Source organism: Vulpes vulpes, chromosome 8 (assembly GCF_048418805.1).
Source record: "Vulpes vulpes isolate BD-2025 chromosome 8, VulVul3, whole genome shotgun sequence".
In the NCBI taxonomy this organism is placed as follows: Eukaryota; Metazoa; Chordata; class Mammalia; order Carnivora; family Canidae; genus Vulpes; species Vulpes vulpes.
In genome coordinates, this window is record NC_132787.1 from 42828806 (window position 1) to 42843754 (window position 14949).

The following is a 14949-nucleotide window of genomic DNA, read 5'->3' on the forward strand; positions in this document are numbered from 1 at the left end:
GTAAGCTGATCTGTCTCCTCCATTTGTTAGTACTGCTTGGTCAGAGTTCTCCAGACCTGCCCATCCAGAAAACAGAAAATCCTTGTCAGGATATGCAAAAGATAGTCTTCCAGTTTGTGGCTAAACTAAAACTCTTCCAGATGACTGCTATTGAAGCATAATTATCTTAACAAAAGACAGAAGCAAGGTTAAACTTGGGCAGTTCATTCTCAGATTCAGCATTTCCTCAGGTCAAAAGCTCAGGCCACTTGAATAGTTAGTTCCTATAAATCAAACCTGCATTCTTAGAGATGTCTTAAATAATAGATGAGCTATTGAGGAGCATTTTGCCGAGGAGACTGTTCACCAACTTCCTTAAGATTATTTTGTAAATTTCTTGTGTTCACCTCTTTCCTAAATCCCACCTTCTTTTCCTTCTGGATGTGAACCAAAAAGTAGTTAGCTAAACTACAAGGAATCTGTAAGATTTAAGTTATTGTTTCTAAGTGCACAGATCATTGCCAAATAAAGCCACAACTGGAAACTTACTTGCATCGATGAGGGAAAGAGAACTGTAGATGTTTAGAATGCCCCAAGAACAGATGGATGATTTTCTAAATCCTATTTCCTAATGTTTACAGTTTGTTGTACATTCTGTTCATAAGAATGTTTTCGGTTTCAGTAATGCTTCAATTTTCCTGGATGGTACAGAATGCTTATCAAAAGAATGAATTAAATGGGTAGAATGTAGAAGTGTAAGTGATGAAGTTTTGGGATCATAGGTGAGGTCTGGAGCCGACGACCAAGAAAGAATTCTTGAGACATCTTTGGTGCAAAATGGTTTTGTTAAAGCAGAGGGACAGGACCTGTGGGCAGGAAGACCAGCTGTCCCCCACCCCCACATCCCACCCCTAGGCCTGTGATGGGTGGCTGATATACCTGGGAGTTGGGAGGGGTTTAAGGATAACGTACTCTCTAAGGAATTTTGGAAGCAAGGTTTCCAGGACCTTGAGGGGGCTGGCTATCTTTGGGAAAAGGTCACTTATTACCGTCTAATAAAACCTGAATCATAAGACCCTTCAGATGTATGTTGGTGGGCCATGTGCTTGGGGAATGATTGCCAACACATATCTTGGGGGTTTAGAGATAAAGGAAAATTTTTAAGGAATTTTTATATTTTAAAGTAAACTTAAAGGCTCCTGAGGGTGGGGCTAAGATTGTCTTTTGCCCTTACCAAAGTATTAACATTGAGGCAGTTGAGTCCGTAGAGGAATGTCCCTCTGCCTGTTTCAAGGACTTGTCAGTGTGTTGCCCCAAGCTCGTGCCTTGTCCTCAGCTAGCCCTGTGTTCCCCCATCATTAGTATTATTCTTGGTTTTTAAAAGGCATTAATTTTGTTTGCTTTTTCATTTAACTATAGGAACTCTTTATTAAGATGTCCATATAACACTTGATAAAAGCATTTAGAGTCAGAGAAACCTGTGTGGGATTCCTAGCTGCACTATTTACTTCAAGTGTGAATTTGAGCAAGGTATATAAATTCTCTCAGCCTCGGTTTCATCACCCATAAAATGGGGGTGATGATAATAACTTCAAAGGATTGTTTTGAGGATAAATGAAAGTCCTGGAATTTTCTTTATTTTGTAGGCAAGAAGCTCTTCTGGCTGCCATTAGTGAAAAAGATGCCAACATAGCTCTTCTGGAGCTTTCATCCTCTAAGAAAAAGACCCAAGAGGAAGTGGCTGCCCTGAAGCGGGAGAAGGATCGTCTGGTGCAGCAACTCAAGCAGCAGGTATACTAAAATGCTAGGGAGGGCCCATGGTGGAGGGGCAACGGGACTAGCTTTCACACCAGTCCCTACCAGTGGGACTTGGTGTGAAAGTCCTACTTGTCTTTGCCAGTTTGTACTTTAAGGTCTTGCGTTTCATGTTAGACATCTGATCTTTGTATCTAGTTAGATTGTTGTTTTCTTTTCTCCAGAGGGAGAGGAAGGAGGGGGAAAAAAACAGAGGGAGAGGGAGAGAGAGAATCCTAGGCAAGCTCCACACCCAGCAGAAGCCGCTGCATGGCTCCATCTCACAGCCCCCAGATCGTGATCTGAGCCCAAATCTAGAATTGGTCGCTTAACCAGCTGAGCCACCCAAGAGTCCCTCTAGTTTTCATAAGCAGAGACTTTAATCTTCCTCACAAGTTTCTGACTATATCTAGGAATTGGAGTGTTCTTGGTAAGAGCACTGGTTTAGAAGATGTTATTTATAAGTCTTCTATGAAAAGTTTTTTTTTTTTCTTTTTAAGCTAGCTGGATGAAATTAGCAAAATTCTGCACACTTAAAATGAAAAGCCTGATTTTTTACATCTAACCAAAGCCCTACTATGGAAGGCACTCAGTATATCTTTACTTAATTTCTAGCTACTCAGAGATGAGTAGGCTCTGAAGATAAGAGCAAAGTTTTGCCCTTTTCTTTTCCAACCTAATCCCCCCAAATTTAATGTTTAATATTTATATAAGACCTGTGAAAATAAAAGCTAATCATTTTCCCTTTGATAATGGTTGGACAACAATGTAAATGTGCTTAATGGAAAGAATATACACTTAAAAATAGTTAAAATGATAAATTTTGTTATATATATATATATCTTAACATTTTAAAACTTGAGGGAAGAAATCTTTTAAAATAAAGAGAAGGGGCAGCCCGAATGGCTCAGCGGTTTAGCGCCGCCTTCAGCCCAGGGCCTGATCCTGGAAGCCTGGGATCGAGTCCCACATAGGGCTCCCTGTAAGGAGCCTGCTTCTCCCTCTGCCTGTGTCTCTGCCTCTCTCCCTCTGTCTCATGAATAAATAAATAAAATCTTTAAAAATTAAAAATAAAAAAATTTAAATAAAATAAAATAAAGAGAAACCTGAATCTTTAAGTCCGCTTCTTTATCTTCAGTGCTCTTCACTGGCCATTCCTGTACTATTTGCAGTGTCCTTAAATCTTCTTTTCTAATATCATCTCCTGCATTCTTAGTCACATTTTCTGTGCATCATGTTTGCCAAGGTTTGCTCTTCTGCCTGAAGTAATAAGATTGGGAGTTTTTCAAGTGAAGAAACTTCTTTTCTATTCTGGCAGATCAGTCATCAATTGATGGCATTTTTTTTTTTAAGATTTTATTTATTCATGAGAAACACAGAGAGAGAGAGAGAGAGGCAGAGACACAGGCAGAGAAAGAAACAGGCTCCATGCAGGGAGCCCCATGTGGGACTCAATCCCAAGTCTCCAGGATCATACTCTGATTAAAGTCAGATGCTCAACTGCTGAGCCACCCAGGCATCCCAATTGATGGCATTTTTGGTAAAATATTTAATGTTCAAATTAACAAGAATCAATATTGACACAATAAATATATTTGTTTCTAGACCAGCATTAAAACTGCTTAGAGGGACTCCTGGGTGGCTCAGTGGTTGAGCATCTGCTTTCAGCCCAGGGCATGATCCTGGAGTGCCAGGATCAAGTCCCATATCAGGCTCCCAGCATGGAGCCTGCTTCTCCCTCTTCCTCTGCCTGTATCTCTGCCTCTCTCTCTCTGTGTCTCATGAATAAATAAATAAAATCTTTTTAAAAAACTGCTTAGAAATAGATTTTTATGTCTATTTATGTGGCCCACTTTGTTGAGAAAGTACCAAAAGGGGCAGCCCGGGTGGCTCAGCGGTTTAGCGCCACCAGTCTAGAGTGTGATCCTGGAGACCCGGGATTGAGTCCCACGTTGGGCTCCCTGCATGGAGCCTGCTTCTCCCTCTGCCTGTGTCTCTGTCTCTCTCTGTGTGTCTCTGATGAATAAATAAATAAAATCTTAAAGAATAAACAACCTATAAAAAAAGGAAAATACCAAAAGATGTCCCTTTTCTACAGGATAGAGGGATGACCAGCAAAAATCAACCCCATTACTCATTTATAAGCAGAAGAATCTTTTCCAGTGTTCTAAAAGATTTTGTCATAAGAAGAGATCATCCAGTATTTGGATACCTGTTAGGTAAAACAAGAAGAATGTGCTTAATATTAAAGACATCTGTCCAGTAGTTCAAAACTGAAATTTGGCTTATCAAAGCTGATAATATGAGTTGAATAGTGGTTGCCATGGCCGAGGAGGGTGGGAGAAATGGGAAGGTGTTGGTCCAGAGTACAGAATTTCAGTTATGCAAGATGATAAGTTCTGGGGATCTAATATACATCATGGTAACTATAGTTAATATATTGTATATTTGGAATATGCTAAGAGTAGATTTAAAGTGTTCTTTATAAAGGTAACTGTGAAGTGACAGAAGTGTTAATTAGCTTTATTGTGATAATGATTTCATGATATAAACATATTAAAACATTATGTTGTATACCTTAAATGTATAGCTTATATCTGTCAATCTGTCAGTTAATACTTCATTGGGAGTGGTGCTGATATATAAAAAAGAAGGGTATTATTGAGAAAAGGCATTCACTATTTTGGGAGTCTGTATATTTAGCAATATAGGTTCTCCTAAGTAGACAAGCCTGAATGTACAGGCATAAGATTTAAGTAGCTCATGATTCCTCTACTTTCAGATGCCAAAGAGAATAAAATATCTAGCAGACTAGAGTACTGCATCTCATTCACAGTGGCTTTTGATTACTTGGTTCTCAAGACTTATATGTTTTCAATAGGTGAAAGTTAAGGATATTAATTAATCTATAAATTTATAAGCTTAAAAAAAGACCAGCTTAATGTCCTTCCATCTAACTATATGCCCTGAATATTCTGTAGTGATGTGATCTATGTAAAGAGAAAAATAAATGTAGTTCTTGGGAGTCCTTCCTAACAGTATTTTCCTGTTTCCTTTCCATGTAGAGTTTCACATTCCTGCCCTCTAAAAGAGTATCTAAGATGCTGTGAGCAAGAAGGAACTAGTCTTTTTTTTTTTTTTTTTTAAGGATTTTATTTATTTATTCATTAGAGACACTGAGAGAGAGACAGAGACACAGGCAGAGGGAGATGCAGGCTCCATGCAGGGAGCCCGACGTGGAACTGAATCCCAGGACCCAGGATCATGTCCTGAGCCAAAGGCAGACGCTCAACCGCTGAGCCACCCAGGCGTCCCAAGAAGGAACTAGTCTTGCCAAAGATATTTGATTCTTTAATTTTTCTAAGTGTGTGTACTAACTTTTAGACAAGGGAGAGGCCTTTGGAAAGAGGATATGGCATCAATATTGTTTTAATTTAAAGCTTCTAATCCTTGGATTGCTGGAATGTACCTCAATCTAAAGGCCATTTCCTAAGAAGGAAAGCAGTCATCGTTGACCAGGCTTTCCAGTAAGTGGAACTGCCACTGCCTGATGAGCTTTGGCATGCATGTGGAGTTCCTATTGTCAGAAAGAGGTGAAGCAACAAGGGATTTACAGATTTGGGGGTCACCCTCTAAGATGGTCCCAATTTACATACCCACCCCTGGGTAACTTGTCTCCTTGACTCATTCATGGCAAAGCAGCACTTGGAGAGGCTTCATTGGAGGAAGGGGCCAGAGCCAATAAAAAATAAAGGTTGTCTAACAAACTCCAGATGTGCTGTGGTGGGTGCCAACCAGTGTGTTCAGATTATAAGTCATGAAGAAGCCCCTGCTGTGATTGTCAAGCCCCATGCTGGATTTAATGTAAACTCTCACATGGAACCCTGGAAAGCATTAACACAATCTATTTAGCCACAGCAGCTGTCACAAAATGGCCTTTCTCTCAGCATTATTTTCTTCTTTTCACCTCAAGAATTTTACAACCTCCATATTGTATTTGCTGTTAGTGTGAAGTCTGGCTCTGCCCCTGTGTGCTCTATACAGATGTGTAATGGGCCGATTGGGATTTCAAACCTATGTGATTTGGTTTTAGTTTTTTTTTTTCTGGTTTTTAAAGGTCCTCTATAACATTGTAAGAGGAAAGACTATAAAACTAATTTGGTTCGATTCTAGACAACTACAAGTACAATTTTAGAATCTTCTGCATTAGGATGAGAAGTCAGACAATATATTCCTTTATTCCAGCATTGTCTAGGCATGAGAGACATAAAGAGAGAGTTCTTGCCTTAAAAAAGAAGCTCACACTATAGTGCTTAAAATCCTAGTTTTTCTAAACATGTGACAAAACCATTCTATAGAAGGTAGCTTTACCATCTTTTCCTGCTGACAGCCTCAGCAAATCATCCCTGCATTACTCAGCATTACATCCCTGCATTGATTTATTTGCCCATTCATTTCAGATTTTTTGAGTATCTACTGTGTGTCAAATATTGTATTATTGGAAAATGAATGTCTTTCTTCCTAGTTAACAGCCTGGCAGCTAATCAAACCTAGGTTATACCTCTAGCTGTCTCTTCTACCAGTTAGACAAATTACTTCTCTGAGATTCATATTCCTCCTCTATAGCATTTGGATAATTTTACTTACCTACCTCACAGGATTAGTGTGAAATTAAGTAATACAGCAAATCCAAAGCACTTAGACTCCCACTTCTATTCCCTTTAAAAGATTTCTGTTTCACAATGAGAACAGTGCTATGGGTGATACATGCTACATTAAAAGAAGGGGGTCAAGATCAAGAGTCACATGCTCTACTGACTGAGCCAGCCAGGTGCCCCTCAGTATGACTGTAGTATTTAGAATTATACAATCAGCACATTGTGTTCTACTCCTGTGAGGAAGAACATATTTCTCAGAGCAGTGAGGATAGTAAGTGTACATTTTATCCTTCCTTTCTTTTACCTGTTTTATAATGATACAACTGTAATACAGCATTTTTCAAAATTAATTTTTTAAGACTTTATTTTTAAGATTTTATTTATTTATTCATGAGACACACACACACAGAGAGAGAGAGAGAGAGAGAGAGATGCAGAGACACAGGTAGAGGGAGAAGCAGGCTCTACACAGGGAGTCTGTGGGACTCAATCCCAGGTCTCCAGGATCACACCCTGGGCTGAAGGTGGCGCTAAACCACTGAGCCACCCAGGCTGCCCAAGACTTTATTTATTTGAGAGGGCCCACCCATGCATGAGCAAGGGGAAGGGACAGAGGGAGAAGCACACTCCCTGCTATGCAGGGAGCCCGATGCAGGGCTCCATCCCAGAACCCAGGGATCGTGACCTGAGCCAACAACAGACACCTTACTGGCTGAACAACCCAGGTGCCCTCAAAAATAATTAATATGTCTTTCTTAAGTCTTAAACATTTTCATCATCAAAGAGCATTGTTGAAATGCCAGCGTGCCTTTAATTATCAGCATTAGGAATATTAGAACTCCCAAGCTTATATTTTGCTTCACTCACGTTCTAGTTTTGTGACTTTTTGCTTGCATACATCCCTCTTCTATGACTTTTCAGAAATATGTGAAAATAGGAATACTGCAAAAATGACTACCACTTATCAGTTGACTATAATATGCTGGGCACAGTTTTGTATACATCATATTTAATCCTTACCACAATTATTATCTCTATTAGGTAGATGAAGTACCTGAGACTCCAAAAGATTAAATTTCTTGGGTAAATTTCCATAAGGACTAAGTGGTAGAAAAGAGGTGATTTTGTTCTTATTCCTACCATCTTTATATGGAAATTTCAGACAATTGGTAATTCAAAAAGTTATATTGGAATTATAATAATACAAACAGTGCTATTTCAAGTCTTTCTGACAATCATTTGTTCCCCTGAGATAGGAAAGGGTATTTATATACCAGTCCCTCCCTTCTCTGCCTCCGAAGAACCTGAAACAAAAAAGAAATGATGAATTTGTCCCTGTTTTCCAAATTACTGAGAAGTGATAGAAACTCAAAGCTATAAAATTACAGTGAAGTATAATTTAGCTTCTTTTATGTCTTTGGAGATGGCAGTACTATATCAGAACTAAACATGCTGCTGCTCTAACAGTGCGCCTTCACAGTCTGCCTTCTTTGAACTATCTGCAAACAACTCCTAAAAGCACCAGCTGGGAGCCAGCCTGCCAGAGACTTTGACCATCTTGAGTAAATGGAGACTTGAAAACTTCAGAGTGATTATAGAGGAGTATTTGGTTCCCTGGATCCCCAACCTATATATGGTGGTGAAGAGATACTCTAACCCTGTAGGTACTCAGCAGGTAGCCTGTAAGGCCAGTTTGTGTGGCCTTTACATGGGGTCAAGAAAATTGCCCACCTAAACTTTGGTACCTGAACCTTGATCACCTGTGAGCATGATGTGCATGAATTAAATAAAGAGTAGTTATAGTCAACTTCTGAGAGCAGGCAATCAGAGTAGTCGTTCCAGGGTCCTACAGGTTTAAGACTATTGTTCTTAAAGAATATTTAGCTGACCACTGACTTGAGATTTAGACTGAATTAATTTAGTTGTTTTTTTAGGATGAGTTTTTTTTTTTTAAGAGAACAAAAATTAGAAAATCATTATGCTTTTAAAAAATAATCTCAAGTAACTACCTCTAAAATACTTATTTTTCATAATCACATTACCCTGGAAACTTAATTCTTGATGATGTTATTCACTGTGAACTTTTCAACTCTTGAGTTCTGTAGGCAAATGCTTCTACTTTCTATAATAGAATAATGCTAAATTAGGTCTAAGTAAGATAAGTAGAAAAGTCAATTCACTTATGAGAAGCCCAAAATTTTGATTGGTTGCTCTTTTTTTGTTTTTAAATCAATCACTTTTTGAATTATATCACATAAAATGTTTTAGGCTTTAACCTTTTCTTCTCAATATTTATTTATAATTTATTATGAAAATTATTGTCAGCATTAAACCTGTGATTCTTCATACCTTCTGTATTCCCATTCTCCTCCTCCTCCAATGAACTATTCTCAAAGAACTATTAAGACAACTATCAGGAACTCTCTTCTGTGATGATACTGACCTCAAAAATCAGTTGAGTTTCAAAAAGATCTTTATAAAGTCAGGATGGCCTCATATTTTTCATTACATACACATACTTGGCTATCTGTAATGTTGAGCATTCTTGCTTCCCTTTGGTGTGTTTGCAAAATTTTGTCATCATCTTCTAACAACATCTCCTTTGAGGAAAACAGGTTATTAATAATGTAGTTCCATTTCACAGAAGGTAAAATCAAGGCCACTGATCAAGGCCACTGACAGCACAAATCAGCTATAAATATTAAAGAAGGTCATATTTAAGCACAGATGGCATTCACTATCCCATCACTGTTCCTAATTATAATTCTGCGGCTATAATTCAAGACAGCCTTCACATTTCCCCTGCTGTACAGGAATCCCTTCTTCCTTGATCCACATCCTTTACTGTTAACAGATTCTTCCAGACCCTCATCTAAATTGATAATAATTCACCAATTATTATTTAATGCTTGCTATATACCAAGCCCTCTCCTAGGTGAAGGGTAAGCAGGGCTCTGGGAAACTTCTCGTTTTTTGTTGTTTTTTTTTTTAAGATTTTATTTATTCATGAGAGAGAGAGAGAGAGGCAGAGACACAGGCAGGGGGAGAAGCAGGCTCCATGCAAGAAACCCAACATGGGACTCAATCCCGGGTCCCCAGGATCACACCCTGGGCTGAAAGCAGCACTAAACCGCTGAGCCACCCAGGCTGCCCTGGGAAACTTCTCTTTATTGCACATTCAACTACTTTATCTAGCATTTCTAGGTAATTTGTTACATAAGAATTTTCAGGTTACCTAGTTTGGCATAGAAGTTATACTTCTTTCATACTACATAAGAAAATTGAGCAAAAATATTTATTAGTGATTTGTCACACAATTTCAGATTGCTCAGTCTGTCTCACTGTAAGAATTCTAAACTAATTTTAATTTGCCCATATTTATATATTCTGAACAAATTGTCAGTTTCCAAAATGCTCAAATAGAAGAACTATAAATAGATTCAGGATAGCTAAATTTACTAGCTGAGTGAGCCTGAAGAATGATAAATAGTACATATATATAGTTTGGTGAATACAGAAAAACCTTGGATAAGTTGCTATGTATCTGTGCTTCATTTCCCCCCAACAAAGTCAGTATTACCCCTCTCCTGTTTCTGTTCAGGAAGTTTGAAGATCAGTTAGAACCAAGATCTTCTTGAGGCATCTGGGTGGCTCAGTTGGTTGAGCACCCAACTCTTGATTTTGGCTGGGGTAATGATCTTGGAGTTGTGAGATCAAGCCCCATGTGAGGCTCCACACTCAGCGGGGAGTCTGCTTGAGATTTTCTCTCTCCCTCTGTCCTGCCCCCCGCTTGCTCAAGCTCTCTTTCTAAATAAATAAAATCTTGAAAACAAAACAAGAACCAAGCTCTTCTGGAGAAGAAAATCTGTATGTAGTATATAAGTACAGAGCTGTGTGATGTGTCAGGATCTCCTGGTGTATATTCTGCAGAAAGGTTGTCACGTGGGGAAGCTGGTCAACTGTCAGATACTAATGCCAACCTTCATCTGCACAGTGCTCAGCTACCCAGAGCCTGCCCTCCATGTCTTTGTCCTGTTCAGTCTGAACAACACCTTTCTGTTCACACGGTCTTTCCCAGTTGTCCCAGTTCTGCTTTCTTACACTCAGGTGATTCTGATTGGTACTAGGGATAACCTCTACTCTTCAGTCAAGTGTTACTGTATGCTTTCTTAGTTTTCTTTTGTGTTGCGTGTATTTTAATTTTTTAACCCTCATAAGACCACTTTATTTCCCTAATCTCTAAATTCTTGATGGAAATGGGTTGCTTCAGTATTGCTCCAAGTATTTTCAATAAGTACAATATGAAAAATACCTGAAGTATACTTTAATTGTCTTTTATTAGGTTCTGCCCACTCTCTAGTTTTTTAGTCTCTTGCAAGGAACTATATATGACATATATGATACTTTTATTAATGCTTTATCAAGTAGAGCTGAGGACTTTGACAGCTTCTGATTAGGCCCAGGAACCTGGCCTCTGCTTTCTGTTGGCACTTACTGTAGTCCAGCTTAGCATACCTTCACTTATCCATAAACCCGCTTCTGTATATTCTTTCAGACTTCCTCATCCCTAGGATCATGCTGGTTACTGAGAATGACAGTATTCAGTGTGCAGTATCCCCATATCTCAGAAATAACCTAGTCTATAATATGAACTTGTTCTCTTTTGCTTCCTTTATTTTGGATTATGTTATACCCTTGTTAATAGTGAGCAGAATGTGTAAATAAGTTAATGCCCTTCTTATTTTTTTCTTTTTTTTTATAATTTATTTTTAATGCCCTTCTTATTTTGACTTAGACCCCTTTTCTCACATGTCCTAAGGCTGACCATTTAAAGAGAAATCCTTCATCTCTCTTTTCCTCCTCATAGCAGTGAAGGCTAATATTATGTAGCATGATATGCTAACTGTGAAGTTATAGTTGAAAAGGCACTTACCATAATCACTCCAAGCACTTGGAACTTTGCAAATAAATTATCCTTTGGACTAAAATTTCTCATGCTTATCCATGGTCCAAAGGAGAATAAATTTCTGAAAGTTCAGTAAATTCCTTTTGTTTGGTACTGAGGGTTAGGGTGCAACAAAATATCATTTATTCCAAATCCCAACTTTGGTGCACATGTTTTTTTTATCACAGTTTTGATGAAAGAAAATGCTGTTTCTTTTTTTTATTTCATTTTTTTAAAGATTTTGTTTATTTATTCATGAGAGACACAGAGAGGGAGAGGCAGAGACACAGGCAGAGGGAGAAGCAGGCTCCATGCAGGGAGCCTGATGTGGGACTTGGTTCTGGGACTCCAGGATCATGCCCAGAGCCGAAGGCAGACGTTTAACTACTAAGCCACCCAGGCATCCCAAAAATAGTTTAAATATTGATTCTAAGTAGGCCAAACTCAAATCATTTTATTTTGTTCGAAGTGTCTTCTTCTACCTGTCTCATAGTTTTTTGTTTTTTTTTTTAAAGATTTTATTTATTTATTCATGAGAGACAGAGAGAGAGAGAGACAGAGACACACGCAGAGGGAGAAGCAGGCTCCATTCAGGGTGCCCGACGTGGGACTCGATCCCGGGTCTCCAGGATCACACCCTGGGCTGAATGCAGCGCTAAACTGCTGAGCCACCGGGGCTGCCCCTGTCTCATAGTTTTGAGTAGAGAATGTAAAGAGCTATTGTACGTAAAAATGTGATTGGTTCTTATTTGCTAAGTTTTGGGAAGAACTGGTGCAACTTTGTTCTGAAAAATGAAACTGTAGGTCAGATACATTAAACACAACTCATATTTGGTTTTCATATTCTTGGCCCCAGGCCCTGACCCACTTATTATTTTTTTTTAATTTTTATTTATTTATGATAGTCACACAGAGAGAGAGAGAGAGAGGCAGAGACATAGGCAGAGGGAGAAGCAGGCTCCATGCACCGGGAGCCCGACGTGGGATTTGATCCCGGGTCTCCAGGATCGTGCCCTGGGCCAAAGGCAGGCGCTAAACCGCTGCGCCACCCATGGATCCCCCTGACCCACTTATTAAAGTGACATTTAGAACTACCAAGTTGGAAGCATGATAAATAATTGAATTCTTACTTGCTAATCTTATTGTTGATTCTCTGTAGTATGCATAGATTTTTCTTCTGAGCAGAGTTAAAACAGTTTGAGGACATACTAATAATACACCAGTATGAACCCAATATAATGAAAGTCATGACTTTGGATTTATCTTTTTTTTTTTTCCTAAGCAGAAAAAAATTTACAAAAACTCTTAACTACCCAAGAAAATAGATATTTCAAAGGCTGAGTTACTCATTTAAAGCCTTTTCCTTTTGAATGAAATTCTTCACAGGAAGTGTGTTGCCAGTAAGTTTATTATTTGTTAAGTTCCCATAAACACATAAAAAGACCAGGCTAAGCTGTCCTTGAGGCGGACACATTAGTGCTTTTTTTTCCCTCTCGTATAAGAAGCAAGAAGAAACCAGGACACACACCTTCTGGCCTCTAGCCGGAGGTCTCCTTAACTAAATCATTCAGTTCATCAAGTGCAATTTTTTTTTACCTTCCATGTTACGGCTGGTAATGTTATTGAACTTTCTGTTACTACTTAAGAAGGATGCCTAGTTTTACATGCTGCTCACTTCTCTTGAGGGCCCCGTTGGTAGCCTCCTCGAAGGCTGTCTTTACCAAGAGCCTATTCAGGGCATGTTTGAATTTCACTAACACTTGTCTTCAAAATCTTTCAGCTCTTCCAGCTTCCACCCCACTGCCCAATGCCAAAGCCACTCCCACATTTTTTGTCATGGCAGTTACCAAAATCTATTATCTATCACTGCATAAAAATTACCTTAAATTTAGTATCTTAAAATAAACATTTATTTAGGGCTGGCTGGCTCAGTCGGTGGAGCATGTGACTCTTGATCTCGGGGTTGTAGGTTCAAGCCCCACAGTGGGTATAGAGATTACTTAAAAAGAAAATCTTTTAAAAAAACATACACATAGGGACGCCTGGGTAGCTCAGTGGTTAAGTGTCTGCCTTTGGCTCAGGACAATGTCCTGGAGTCCTGGGATTGAGCCCCATATCGGGGTTTGCATGGAGCCTGCTTCTCCCTCTGCCTATGTCTCTGTCTCTCTCTGTGTGTCTCTCATGAATAAATAAAATCTTAGGAAAAAAACATACACATAAACATTTATTATCTCACATAGTTTCTGAGTGTCAGGAATCGAGACCAGCTTAGCTCATTGTTCTGATTCAGGGTCCCTGGTGAGTGTGCAGTCAGGCTATTGGCTAGGTCTACAGTTATCTGAATGCTTGACTGGAGCTACAAGATTCATTTCCAGATTCGCTCATATGACTCTTGGCTCTACACCATGAAGTCTTCTCTGTAATGTTACTTAGTACATGGCAGCTGGCTTCCCCTGATTGTGTGACCCAAAAGAGAGGAAGAGAGCAATGAAGATGGAAGCTACAATGTCTTTCATAATCTAATCTCAGAAGTGACATACCATCACCTGAACCTTATTCTATTGATCACGTAAACCAGCCCTCTATAACGCTTAACCGACTGAGCCACCCAGGCACCCCATCAGTCGTCCTTTTTCCTTCTCAGCTAAGCACAGGGCACATAATAAGTCTGATGCGCAAGTAAGTACCAAACACAGGAATGAGATGCCAGTTTCCTTTCCTTTTACTCTCACCCAGTGTTTAGGATTGAATACACTAGGACTTAGGCTTGACTTGTGTTTGAGCTCTCCCACTCAGCTCAGACAGAGGGACCCTCCTGTGCATGAATTCCTGTGCCATCAAGATTCCTCTCCCAGTCCTAGCATCACCCCCATAGCAGTCTCAAGCTAAAAAGGCATGTGCTGATGTGTTGGACTGGTGGGCAGTAGTGCCTTTTCTGCCACCTCTCAGCAAGCTCTCTTTATAAAATGGCTTGTTCAGAAACAGCTCAGGAACAACTATAAAACTCCATTCATCATAGTGTTAGAACTAGTTTAAAAGTGACCTTCAAAATTGGAGAGAGAACAATAAAACTATGTTACATCCTTTAGACAGAGAACATTAATCAGGGAAAGCTACAAAGAGCTCCTGAGTTGTTAATGAACAAAGGGGAAAATAAATAGCAAGTGTTGAAGTACCTTGAGTAGTACAGAAGCTGTTGATAGAAAGTAAAATTTGGTAGTCCTCTGTTCTTCTCATTAAACAATTTAAATTCCTGATAACGAAACCAGCCCTGGAGAGCATTCACATATCCATTTGTCCACCACACATATGTAGTGCCAGGTATCTTTTACTTGACAGGGCAGACGTTCTTCGAGAAGACATACATGCAGGAACTGCTAGACAACCCCCTGTTGTTGCACTTGACTGTGCCCACTTTCTCCTTTATTTGCGATATGTACATGTCCACCTCTGGGCAGTCCTGACATTGTCTCCTGAGAGTGATCACAGAACATGTGAAAACCTTTTGTCTATAGACGCTAAAATACACAATATTCAGCAGTTGCCAGACTAGAAGATTGCAATTCAATCAGT

At 39.3% G+C, this 14949-nt stretch overlaps 1 protein-coding gene across 16 annotated transcripts in view; it reads left to right on the plus strand.

Moving 5' to 3' along the window:
• Window positions 1-14949, plus strand: part of ERC1 (ELKS/RAB6-interacting/CAST family member 1) — a 537425-nt gene that overhangs the window by 386870 nt on the left and 135606 nt on the right. For all 16 annotated transcript variants that reach the window (XR_012003004.1, XR_012003002.1, XR_012003003.1 and 13 more), the window contains one exon: window positions 1626-1770. Coding sequence is in view for 10 of the 16 variants with exons in the window: in XM_025995462.2 (XP_025851247.1) it covers window positions 1626-1770 (145 nt within the window). In the remaining 6 variants the exon portion in view is untranslated. The remainder of the gene's footprint in view (window positions 1-1625; window positions 1771-14949) is intronic.